The 13,543-nt window shown below is 43.0% G+C and overlaps 1 protein-coding gene across 1 annotated transcript in view; it reads right to left on the bottom strand.

Moving 5' to 3' along the window:
• UMODL1 (uromodulin like 1) overlaps positions 1 to 13,543 on the bottom strand; it is a 53,835-nt gene that overhangs the window by 24,794 nt on the left and 15,498 nt on the right. Inside the window, exons 6-12 of the mRNA XM_074816871.1 lie at positions 12,938 to 13,078; positions 12,005 to 12,124; positions 10,001 to 10,255; positions 8,457 to 8,569; positions 6,117 to 6,336; positions 2,071 to 2,208; positions 785 to 1,519 (exon numbers count right to left, since the gene is read on the bottom strand). Coding sequence (XP_074672972.1) covers positions 785 to 1,519; positions 2,071 to 2,208; positions 6,117 to 6,336; positions 8,457 to 8,569; positions 10,001 to 10,255; positions 12,005 to 12,124; positions 12,938 to 13,078 — 1,722 coding nt within the window. The remainder of the gene's footprint in view (positions 1 to 784; positions 1,520 to 2,070; positions 2,209 to 6,116; positions 6,337 to 8,456; positions 8,570 to 10,000; positions 10,256 to 12,004; positions 12,125 to 12,937; positions 13,079 to 13,543) is intronic.

Genomic DNA, 13,543 nt, shown 5'->3' with positions numbered 1-13,543 from the left:
ATCGGAGAGATATGGAAGGCATGAGAGGCAGAAACAAAACTGAAATATCATTTACTAACACACTAAAAAAAAATACATGTAGTGACGTGCAGAGACAGCAGCATTCCTATTCCAAACAAAACCATAATTTAAAGACCAAATCTGACTAACATTGAAATATGATTCAGCTCTAATCAACAGAAAAATCCCCTAATTAGCTGCAATGCACCTCCCCAGACCCAAACAGATTAAGCCCTCCATGCCAGCCTAGTTACTCTCAGTTACAGCTCTTGAAAAAGTGGCTCACAGGTTTCCACGAAGCTCCTGCCCCACAGGGGATTTGCAGGGCTCTGCCTAATCCATCCTCTGCTGAGAGGAACAGGAAGGCAGGTTGTTTGCCTTCCCGGGTCTCTAAGGTGACTCTGTAGGAGGCTGCTGCTGCAGTACCCTGGTGCCAGAGCATGCAGGAGAAACCAAGATGTGTGGCAAAAGGACAAGCAACATATGTTTTGATGAGCCATGCTCAGTGCACTCTATGATCTGCTTCATCTGCTTTGACATGAAGAAATGTAACATCTAGAGAACTGCCAAATTACCAGAAAGAGAAATTATTTTGACATGTTGATTTAGAAAAAAAGTGCCGGTTCCTGCAAGAAAATCATTTTGACATAGAAAAACCAGTTTCAAACACCTTCATCCCAGACCACTGGCTCCAACTGTGCACCTTTCCCAACTCTGAGTGAGGCTTTGCTTCTCATGCAACCGAATTACCACGCATGCAGGCCCCCGCCAAACACATACTCACCGCGGTCCATGGTGGGGCTGGGCATCAGGCTGGGAGCTGGAGAGGCACCTGGCAAACCTGGTGACCTCAGGTCTCCAGCGTATTTCTCAGACCAAGAGCTGTTCTCTCCTCCCATCTCTACATGTGCTCTAAGAGTGGTGTTGAGGGTGAGAGCACCATCATCCCCTGTGGCTGGCAGAGTTGTACTGGGGCCACCTTGAGAGCTGGCTTGAGGCGCGCCAAAAGCTGTGTGACTTCTGGTGGTAGCAGAGGCTGTTTGATTTGGAAACACCAGCAACAGCGAAGTGAGTTGCTCTTGCCTGGCTGTGCCCATGGGAGCATTTGTGAGAGCAGCTGCTTGCTGCGATGCATTGGGGGAAGTCTCTGCCACAGAGCTTTGCTGTGATGGACTTACGACCGCATGCCAATCTGAGCTCGTGGCCAGTTCCTTGCTGGCTGCAACCCCCGTGGTCATGGTGCCGTTGTCCCTGCCGAAGCCCATTTGTGTTGCCAGGCCTTTTTTCCAAAGGGCCGGAGGAGCGCTGGTGGGAGAATGACCGTGGGGCACTTGCTTGTCACCCAGGGGCAGTGCATCAGAGAGGTGTACGGCGGTGCTCATCTCAGAGCCTACAGCAGCCAGCATCTCAGTGGTGGCAGGGGAAGCAGGGCCTGCAGGGCTTACTACTTCAGGAGCAAACTCCATGCTGTTTGTTATTTCAGGAGCCATTGTTTCAGTGAGAGGGTCCACAATCTCACCTGCAACACAGCAAACGCACATTGAAATGGGACCTCAAACTGGATGAGGAGGCACCAGGGTCTGACCTGAAAATGGGACTGAGACCACTTAGCCATGCATAATAGCGTTACAGAAACAGGTCTTGGATATTTCATTAACACAGTGTAGCATACATGATTTTTATGGTGTTGAATCTGGTTTGTGCGTACACAAAGAAGCAGATTTGATTCCTGGGTCTCCCTGTCTGGTTGGCAGGCCATGGATCATTACAGTGGGAGAAAATTAGTTGCAGACATGCTAAAAGAGGAAAAAGTACTCTTCATGTTGCTCAGCAGTCAGTTATTAGGCTAATCAAGGAAGATCTCAAGGAGATTTAATCTGAAAATATATATAAGGTTCACCTTCATGTTCAAAGACAGACCATGTATACTCCTTCAGCCAGAGACTGCAAAGGTGCATCTATATACATGTTGTGTGCTATATAAACAGTTGCAGTAAAAACAGAAGTAAAAAACCACAACTTATTCCAACCTTTCATGGCAAAGGGAAACTACATGCCAGTCTTGCTCACCCTCACAGTTTCTTCCAGGTCGGGATGGATTAGTATCCATGGTTGTCTTGCATCTGCACAGGTATGAGCCCATCAAATTGATACACTCTGCAAACACAGAGCAGTCATTCTCGGCGTGAGAAGCACATTCATCCCAGTCTGTAAGACCAAAACCAGAACATCAGTCAGCCTCCCTTCTGGCTGCATTAAGCTGGAAATAATCATAAAGTAGTCCTTTCTTCAGTTGTTGAACTTATGAATGTGTTCTTCCTTTTTCGTCATTTAACTGACAGCCAAGCTCTGGGTGATGCAGAACACTATCTATGCTGTTATTCTCTCAAATAAAAATCAACCTTTGTCCTTGTACTCTGAAAAATATTTTCTTCAGGTAAAGACTTCTTTAATAATTATTTTTTTTTTAGAAATAAACACTTAATCGAAATGAAAAAAATATTGTAGGCTTGTACTATAGCTGTATCAAAAGCATACATTATACCAAGTTCTGTGTACAGTACCTCCAGATACATCAGGTAATGAATAGATCTGTTACCACTAGCTAACAATAGATAGAATATCAAATAGAGACTTAATCCAAATAGTCTTCTGCTTCAAATAAAAGGTAAATGCAAGTAACTCCCATGAGAAGCACTCTTCAGTTCTTAACAGAGGAAGTGCTAAGGGCAAAAACCTCATTTTATGAAAGATTTCTTCTCAAAAGTGCTACTTTCAAACTGGGTCACCTCTTTCTGGTAGTCTCAGAAAAGAGATCCTGGTTCATTAATGCATGAATACACTCTAAGGGTGTTCCTTGTATCTAATCATCTCAGCTGCTCTGAATCAGTTAGGGATGCTTCTTTCACGGAGTTATAGACCTATTTGGTTGCCAAGTCTCTTCACTCTTGAAGGATTTAGATCTAGAGTCTTATATTACCATTTGCACACTGTTCCAGCAAACATAGAATCATTGAATCACAGAATGGTTTGGATTGGAAGGGGCCTTAAAGATCACCTAGCTTCAACCCCCCTGCCATGGGCAGGGACACCTTCCACTAGACCAGGTTGCTCCAAGCCCTGTCCAACCTGGTCTTGAACATTTCCAGGGAGGGGGCAGCCACAGCTTCTCTGGGCAACCTGCTCCAGTGTCTCACCACCCTCACAGTAAAGAATTTCTTCCTTATATATAATCTAAATCTACCCTCTTTCAGTTTAAAAACATTACCCCTCATCTTATTACTATACTCCCCGGTAGAGTCCCTCCCCATCTTTCCTGTAGCCCCCTTTAAGTACTGGAAGGCCGCTATAAGGTCTCTCTGGAACCTTCTTGGCCAAGTTTATGCTTTGGACATTAATAATCTCAGTGAATCCCTTGTGCATACACCTTCGCTGCCTCAGGACCATAAGTGAGGGAGAGCAGAAGATTAGACTGAAAACTGTGTCTTGGGACAAATAATCTCATCAGCGGCTAGAAAATTATTTTGAAAAATACATTATCGTTAGTGCTTGTTCTGCAAACATGCAGAGATTAATCACTGTGATTATTTCTCTGAAACAAAGGAAAGTCACATTCTAGAAACAGAAAGTGCAGAGCGGGTGTGTGCATGCACATACATGCATTCATCTTTCTGCTTGCAGACAGTCTTCCCCTTTTACTTTCTTCCAGCTAACAATTAAATTATTTTTCCTTTCTTCATCATTAGATAATTGTTTTATCCGTGACTGTTTCCATTAGACAATTTCATGTGCCTGTGCCCAGCATCTGCCTATTATGTTACAGCCTGAGCCACTTAGAGGGGATACAGAAGTATGCAGGATTGACTAAAGCACCAGCAATGAAAGTGCTCTCATTAATGCCTTGCTATGCTATGAAGTAATTGTGACTCTTGATGGCTTCAAACACCAAGAGATGCTTCCGTGCTAATTGCCAAATAATTTACATTCACTGGCTCCATTGTCTCTGAGGGTTTCCTTTCTCATCACTCAGCATGGCTTTTTATGCAAATTCCTTCACCTCTGATGGACACATTCAATCATGCATCAAGCCAAAACACTTATGTTCTTTTCTCAGGGCTCACAGGAATGAGTACATCACTCATGCACATACATACACACACACGCTGCACTTTTTTCCTCTATAACCATGACATCTCAGCCAAGGTGTGCTCTGTGCTCTCTTTCTGCACTCTTGGCAACTCTCTGGCCTTTCACGTTTGGCAACTGCCTTCCCTACACACCTCAGCCAACAGTCTTACTCCAAAAATTATAAAAAAACACCTTTGTGTTCACTCTGATTACCCATTATACCTGTGAGACGTACAAGCAATGGGTAAAAATCTGTGAAAATCCTTGCCTAATGATGGTGCAGATGCTAAAGGTTTGCATGACTTCATGGGGAACGTGGGAAACCCAAAGAAAGCGCTTTGGATTCAGGGAGTTCTGGAGCTGAAAACAGGTGGTGGCTAAGAGAGTATCAGTGAGAGGCATTGTCTACACTTGCTGTATTCTAACACTTCTCCGGGAATTGGCTCCTGGCTGCTACTGAGGACATGATATAGTGCTAGATGGATCTCAGGCCTGACTCAGCACACATCCCTTTCTCTTTTCTTACCATGCCTCACACTACAGACAGACATTTTAGTGTCTCTATTCATCATGGCAGTAAACATAATAATTGAGTCTTCAAAGAGAGATACAATTGCTCTGCTCCCTTCAGTTGTGCTATGCCTTCTGACTTCTCATCCTTGCTGTTTCAAAGTTGAATTCCCTGCTCTGCCACTGTCAATAAATCAAGCATATAGCTTTTTGGTGGCCAGGCTTCACAGTGGATCCGGGTGGCATTGCTCCACTGGTGCAAAGGATCCATGCAGGCTTGCTGTCAAAGGACACGTCCCAGGGCTCTCGGGGGTCAGGAAGAAAAACAGCCCATTATACAAATCTTTCCTTCATATGCTGTACTCCTTTGCCTTATTTTTCACATTTGACTTTAGGAAATTCATGTCAAACCAATACTTGTTTGGGCAGAGATGAGAAATAGACCCCTTTTCTCAACCCCTAAGGAGGAGTGGAGTTGGCTGGGCTCCTGGCTAAGAGTGGTGCTACTGGAAGCCACGTGGTTTTCTGCAATTAAAGTAACAGTCCAGAGCTATTGCCTTCTTCCTCCCCACTCTTTTGGTCTTAGGATCAATAACATTTGTAAAGTATTTTGGCACACATCAGAATCTTGCAATTCAGTATCTGCTACCACTGTGATATTTGTAGGCTTCAGGTGCAATTTGTCTCTTCTGTTTTTTTCCTGTCCTGTTCTCCTTAACCTCCATATGCTTTACAACCCCAGAGGGAGTTTTCCCTCATCACAGTACATAAGCTTTTAAGGGCTCAATACACTGAAAGAGAAGAATAGCTCATTCTGTTGGCTTTGGAAACTTTTTGAACTCTGTCTGCCTCTGCCAGCTGGGAAACCTGAAGCCAGAACTTAGCCCTTTGAAGATAAAAATGGTGATTACTGAAGATCAAAAAAAGGCCTAGTTTAACATAAATTCCATGCATGTTTCTGTAGTCCTATTCACTGAGAGGACATTTGGGAATTACTCTGGCTGGATTTCTATAGTGAAGATGTTAGATTTATTTTCTTAAACCCTGGCCCATACAGCCCCACAGCCTTGAAGCACAAAACTCTCTAGAGGGCATGTGTACCTAAAGGCTACAAATATTCCACAGTAATCCTATCTGCAATTCAGGGTGAGAAAGATATGGCAAACTTCCAACTTCTCACAAAGAGGAGAGGGGAGGAAAAATAATAGGGAAACCAAGGACTCCACTCGTCCTTAAACACTATGAAGGGAAGCAGTGCCTGCAGGTACCTGGGGAGAGCCAATGCTCCTTCATCCCACCACTTTGGGATTTATGGATAAATGCCCATGGAGGATTTTCCAGATCATGGTTTTCCCTCCAACAAACCACAGATTTTGTCTCTCTGTAAAGTACTTTTCATGAATAATGTTGGTGATATTGTGCGTGATCAAAATACAAACCCTGTTTTCGTGCTTGAAAAAAAAAATAATAAAAATTACCTTCTACTGCAGTGTTTTGCTGATCCACCAAAAACACAGAACCATTGTGCAGGTAAGAAAGCACTGGGGCAAATATGGAGGCATCGACTGGAAACTCAGGATCCTGTACAGTGATTCTGAGCCTCACAATGATGCTTCCGGCTTGCAGGGATTCAGTCTGCACTTTCAGCTTCCCAGATTTGTATAAAGCAGAAATGTTGGGTGGAAATGAATTTTCAAGCTGAGCAAAGGGAGAGAAACATCAACAATTAGGAACCCAACAGGAATAGCTCCTTTTAAAACTGAACTATGGTCGTACCATTTTAAAGATTTATATATGCACAACATAGAAAATGTTGTAAAAAAAAAAGTTTCAAAGTGTTCCAGAAATCTTACTTTTCAGAGATTATTAAGGCACAGAGAAGTGTCAGTCTCCTTGGTGCACGTAGGTGCCCTCGAAAATGGTACCCATCTGACTACTGGCCTTACAAACCAAATTTCATTTTGGCTCGAGCAGAATTCCTTCTGCCCCTGTTTGCCTGCATCACAGCTGAACTGGCCCACTAAGTCTGCATGGATCAGACCCTTGATGTTAGCTCTGTATGTCATGTAAGTTTTTTGCCCCAAACCTCCTATGTATTCACCTCTGCACTCTCAGACACTGGAACCTGGTCATCTCCACTGTTGCTGGAGCAGACTCTGGCTTGATTTTGACGACTACCAGCTAGCAGTCCCCCAGGCAGTACCCAGGCAGAGTTCGACACTTAACATCGGCCAGGGGCCAGTCCCAACAGGCAACCTGAATGTGACCGCCATACTTCGGAAGACCCAACTGCATGGATACAGGCTGGTTTGTGCCAGTTGTTGTTAGTGCCAGAGAATGGTTCAGGGAATGTTTCATTTACCAGTATGGACATAGCTTTAGCCCTCAGGGTGTACTTGAAACTCACCAGTCCAAGTCCAGCCTGCAGCCAAGTCCAATGATAAAGAAATCTCAGGATGAGAGACAAGAAAAATGGGGGTGGGTAACTCCAAGAAAATGTGTTTGAGACAGCCCAGCTTCAACGTAATATGACAATTACATCATAGTTGATTACCAAACCATAAGTAGACACATCAGTTGAACAAATGGTGTTACTCTGAACGTTAAAGCTGGCATACTGCTGTCAATATTTGAACTGTTCAGGAATTGGCAGTTTTACCTTACATCTCTAGAAGGCATCTCCTTGCTTGAGCCTTTTGTTCCTACATACACCTCAAAGCATGCCTTTGAGCACACAATGCAGCACCATAAATCAACACAGCTTTGTTCCCATTTAGTCAGAGTTTGCTCCATAAATTCCTACAAACAAGCTGTTTAACCAGTCTAAGCTCACATCAGGGTGGGGAAGCAAGGAAAAGAGAGGAGAAAGGAAGTGAAAGGGGGATGTTGTGCTCCCAAACACCCAAGGAGGCAGAAGGAACACAGATGGGCAACACTCCTTTCCCTTCCCAACGCCATGATGCCAATTAGGTCTGCATTAGTCTCAGAGAAGATTCACTCACAAAAATCCTCCTGCACAACAAAAGCAAACAATTCGCAGCTATGGGAAATAAAACCATGTCAGGAGGTTCAACTTACAATTTCTCATGAGCAAACACCTCTTCTGTGCTGCCTTTGAAAATATAGGTCCATTATTGGTTTTTATTTCGGATTTATATTCACATATGTTTATGAGTCACCCTTTGTTTTGGGAAAGTCTTGTTTTGGATGGAGATCCCAATTCCTCTCTATGGGCCCTGTTCTCTACAGCAAAACTGTAAGACATTGCTGCATCTGAAATGTCCCCCCTGTTTGGGAAGCTGAGTTGGTAATAGACTTCATGACTCAAGTTTTGTTTATGGTTGATTACACCTGAGCATGGTCGGTGGCTACATGTGTGTATGCAATGAATGGGGCTGGAGAAGAAAGCCTGACCCCATCACTTTTCCTTAAAGAAGAAAGAGCTTTGAGAGCAGTCAGACATTTATTGAGAAGGCAACACTGAAATGAATGCCAGCAATGTCATTTCAATAATTCATTAAAAAGCTTCAACTCAATTCAGTGTGAGTTTGTTGCCAGACCAAAGATCCAAGGAAAGGAGTTCCTGTTGCATGCCTGCATTTTTAATTCCTTTACTCTTCTATAGGGGAAAATGCTCATTGGCTCCATTGCTAATAAGGCCAAGAGCTTGATCTGTCTGGTCAGTTGAATTTTGTTTTAATTATAAAGAAAGGTCACAGGAAATAGGGATATTTCAACCAGGCATAAAATCCTCTATTACATTAAATAAACTCTAAATTGAAAAAAAAAAATATCATCCACAGATATTCTAGCATTACCTGTTCAAGCAACAGTCTTGAAAATTCTTCATATGCTGAACTGCTGACATTATGGAAATCATCAGTGAAGTTGTAGTTGAGAATCCTCATAGTAACACCAAATACCTTGGCCTCTGTAGGACACAATATTAAAACACACACTGAAAAAGCAGAAGAGGAAAAGATTCAATCAAAATTGATGTTCCCAGACCAAAATTTCAGATGATGGAAGCAGAAGGGGGGGAGAAGGTTGAGAGAATTGGTATTAAACCAAGAAAATAAAGCTGATATTCTGTTATGAGCTTCCTATACGTTGAGGAGATGCACTTACATCAGGTCCATAAAGATATTTAGGTGCCTAATTACAGCTGCATGACAAGTGGTTATACACATATCCTTGTGGACCTGGCCCTACATAATTCCTGCATTTGAGTTACATCCAGGGTTGAATTACCTGTGAGCTCATCTCTGGTCCACCAGTCACAATTATTCTTTTTCCTGATCTTGATAGCATAGATAGTAAATATATTCTTAAACTGAAAATAACAAAAAGCAGTGCATGCCACTTCTCTGTCTGGTAAGCCCTGACAGATAACATACAGAGCACGTGAGCCAAAACCAAGAGCCAAGGAATCTATAACCACTTTAACCTGTATAAACAATCTGAGGCTCTTACTCTTTGGACTGATCTTTGGAAAACTTCTTTTTCTTGAGGGCTCCAACTTCATACTCTGAAATTCAGCCCCCTGTTTCCATAACCACTAGACCTCCTACTTTCCTTCTACAAAGGGAGTAATTTCCTTCTGACCCAAACTGGAGTCATCCCTTGTCTGATCAAAGGGTATTTTTTATGGATAAACATAAACAGCAGCATTCTCACTGTGGCCGGTATTAAATAGTTCACTGCCTGCTTTTCAAAGAAAATGGGGAGAGATTTATTTTTTTATTTGCATGAAGGCTTAGGAAATAATTTATGGAGAAAGGAAAAGCAAAATTATGTTTGTTCAACACCCTAGGGTCTCAGGGAGCTATCATCACTAGTTAATTGAACAAAATTATGCAGGTATTCTGCAAGCTTTCTTATGCAGCCCTTGTTATTCCCTTTAATCTTGGTCATTCACAAATGTTCAGCTGAATCTTGCCTTCCTCTGGGCACTCTTCTTATCTCAGCTGAGCCCTTGACAAACCAGCTGACTGGATTTCTCACTGGCCACAGCCATCAATCAAGAAAAATGGGGTGTGATGGGAGATGGGTGGCAGCAGAATGCAGTGCCAGGCACCAAAAAAAAAAAAAAAAAAATAAAAGCTAGCTTAGCCTGGTATCTGTAATAGTCTGAGTCAGCTCTGGCACTGCTTTATCAACTAAGGCCAGAGCTCTGCTGCCTGATAGTCCAGGTTGCATAAATGCTGGGGTAGAGGAGAGAAAAGGTGTTGAAGGAGGTGGCAAATGGAGTTCTGGGAGGACCAAATGGATCATTGCTGAACCGCAAGTGAGTGGACAGAGAGAGAGAGAGAGAGAGAAAGAAGGAGAGAGAATGTATATGTATTTTAAAGTGGCTACTTACCTGTTTTTACATTTTGGCGGGAGATGCTGATTTTTCCACAGGTTTCATACCTGATCTCTGCTGAATACATCACACCTGCTTCCAGCTGCGATACAACCATTTTCATTTCCTCTGTCTTCAGGTTTTGTACAATCTCTTTGCCCTTGAACACTCGTACTTGGAAAGTATGGTTCAGAGTAGAAGTGACATGCCAGGACATTTCAAAACTGTTGCTGGTAACGCTGAAGATTTGGTGGTTTCTAACTGCAGAGGGATCTATTGCAGTCCCAGGAAGAGTCATCACAGAAAAAGAAACATTTCATCTTTGAAGCTTTGTGCTAGTCTAAATCCATTATAGACAAGCACTTTGACAATCAATAGGGGAAGCTCCTCTTTATATTACGCCAGGAGAGAATCTGCCCCTCTCACACTACCAGGTCCCCTCGTCTGTGAACCATTCCACTAGAGTGATTAATTGGATGCTTACTCTTTTTATTTACTTTTACTATACATATTTGTGTTGACTCTCTAGTAACACTAATAATCAGCCAGTGAGCTACAGGTTCAAGCAACAAGAATAAGTTTGGAATAGTGAATCTGTGTACTCTTCATAAGTTGACATCTGCTTTGCCTCCTGTCACTTTAATCATCAAAATGCATCTCTTCAGGCAAAGGCTGCCTTGATTTATGCCTGGACAAACCCCACAGACCCCAGTTTACAGAGGCTGGGGGCAGAGCGGCAGGCAGCATTTCACCTATTTATGCCACTCTCATTCAGTGCAATCATTGTCATGTCAATGGGAAAAGACAGAACCCTTCAGAAATTATTCCTCTCCTTGAAGGAGGAGGAGATGTCTAAATTGATGGGATGAATTGCCCTCCAGAAGGGCCTGTCTGTCTCCACTAACTAGGGTTCTAGCCCAGACTAGATACCTCTCCTGTAGACAGCTGAGGTCAGGTGAGATAAACATCCCACAGCAACCTAGAGACCATGGCATGCTGCTGCCACAACTTCAGTTCTTTCATGATAATGGTTAGCCTGAGAAAAAAAGTTTGTTTTCTTAAATTGTTTCAATAGGACACAACTGTTTCCAGGACTCTGAGCCAGGTGGCTGTCAAACACCTCCAAAGCCATACCACCGCTGCACTAGAGGGACTTCAGTTTAATTCTTCTAGCTTCAGCTTGGATCAGAAGTTGTGGAAGAAGATCAGGACTATCCAGCCTGTCACTCTGAACTAGGCAAAGAACTACTTGAAGTTGTTTCCACCCACAAGAAGACAGGATGTTGTTAAAAGGACAGTGAAAACTCTTTCCTGAAATGGCTGAAATCACTTTGAAGCCAAAGCTACTGGGATTTGTTCCCATCATAGTCCCACAGACAGCTATAATATATAGAAGGGAGAGTATTCACAAAGGCTAACTAACTCCAGTGTAGGGTAGCTGTGGCCAACCTCCCTGATTCACGTCCCCCACCAACATCTTCATGGACGCAAAAGCAAGAGGCCTGTATCCCAGTGGCTGTGGCCAGGAGAAGCTCCTATGGTTGGTAGCAGATCCTTCCATACCTTGTTCCAGGAAAAACCTGGGATATGCAGTGAGCTGGGTCCAGGGCGAGTTAAGTGATGCTGGCCTCACACAGCTCTCACTGGCATCCTTCATGTGCTGGGAGATTATCCCGCACAAACCCTGTGATGGGACCTGCACTTGAATGGCACACCAGGCACAAGTGGCTCAAGAAGCCCAGTGCGGCCACCTCCACTTCCAGAAGGCCAGTTCCCTTCAGTAGCCGTAGGGATGACAGCGGAGCTTCTCCAGTGGCCACTTCACAGCACCACAGTCCCTGATCCGAATGTCCTGTTGGGGAAGCCTCTCTCTTTCCATTTCCATAGCTGGAGATTCACTCCAAAACTATTATCAGCTTCTGTGAACACCCTCTTGTAACTCAAGCAGCCCCAGGAAAAAGGGACCAAAGAGTGGCTGAATTAAAAACAAGAAAATATTCATTCAAATCCAAGGTTACTTACAGCACCCGGTGTCTGTAGCTTGGTTAGTTATGGACAAGAGACTTGAATTACTTATAGACGGAGAGCTGTTGCTAGTGTTAACGGGATCTAATGCTGAACTTGGAGTAGGTTCTGCCATGCCTAGGGGAAAAATAGTATTATCAAAGAGTTAAAGTATTCCTAACAAAGAAAATCCAAAATAATACTGTTTGTGTTTTCCGCAGCTGAAAAGCAGCAATAGAAGTAATATAAAGAGAAATTAAAATAAATGTATTATCATATCATAAAAGCATAAAGTAATACATTATCTGAATTTTTGAGATTAAAGGATTGTAAAATTGTTTTCTAACTAAAGCATTGAATCTGCAAGCACTTCTTTATCTCATTAACTTAAAGCCTATTAGCAGGCCCGTTGATGTCTGTGGGCTATAAGTACATGTCTCTATATTTTGCTGAACTGGTATCTCAAAGTATTATTTCACCCACTGCCAAAGTCCGGCTGCTTCCAGCAGAGTACTCAGTGACAGTGCAGCAGCTCAGGGTGGGATTATACAACCACTTAGCCCTGTCTGCAGTCACGCAGTCAGAGTGGGAAGGAGACTTTGTGTACAAATAGTGTCATTAACTGTATTTTCCCAGAAGGCTGGAAAGGTGTACTGACAATGAATGACTTGCTCTGAGAAGCAGCCAGGGTCTGAAGCTAGAGGATTTGTCAGGGGAATAAGGACAGTTAAGGGCGAGATAGGAGAAACAGCCAGGTACTGTGAAATAAATACACTGCATTTCAATCAGAAATAGCTAACAGCTGGCTTCTGTGGCATCCTCTACCAATAGGAGGAGAAGGGGCACTGTGTGCTCCAGAAATCTTCGCCTTGCAGGTAACTCCTGCAATAAATCACAGAGTCCTGCAGAAACATTCTCAGTATTTACCAAGATGAGACCTACATTTCTTACCTTCCTTTCTTTGGCTCAGCTGGTAAGGGACGATATCTGCGAGTTCATGCTGAGGATCGCAGCTATAATAACCCTCTAGATTTACACAGGTGTTTTTCTCTGGACAAGCATTGAATTCAGCATAGGAACATTCGTTGACATCTAAGAAGAGGAACACATCTTTCACAGATATTGAAAGCAGCATCAAGATTTATCTACAATGTGTGTAGACCAGGCTCTGAATATGATAGATTCAGTGTAAATCTGCAGTAACTCTGATGAAGCAATTCTGGATGTATATGGGTGCAATGAAATCAGAATGCCGCCCTTCCCCAGAACAGTTATAACCCTATCACTTTTTACTCCAATTCTTTGGAATAAGAGGTCAGTTAGTGGCAGCTCCTGCTTACAGTTGCAGGATGTCATCCAAACCTAAGAGATGTCAGCAGCAAAAGGAAGGAGATCTACCCAGTGATTTCACTGAAAGTTGGACTGAGCTTTCAAAAGTAAACACGGAATAAGAAGGGATGACAACAGTGCTTATGGATGCATTTCAGGAGTGAAAGTATTCAGGTAACTACACAGTAATAAGTAGATCAAAATAATTGAAACTTAATATATTTAAAT

The sequence above is a fragment of the Strix aluco genome, chromosome 2, assembly GCF_031877795.1.
Source record: "Strix aluco isolate bStrAlu1 chromosome 2, bStrAlu1.hap1, whole genome shotgun sequence".
NCBI classification, from domain to species: Eukaryota; Metazoa; Chordata; class Aves; order Strigiformes; family Strigidae; genus Strix; species Strix aluco.
This window is presented reverse-complemented; position numbering and strand designations above follow the sequence as displayed.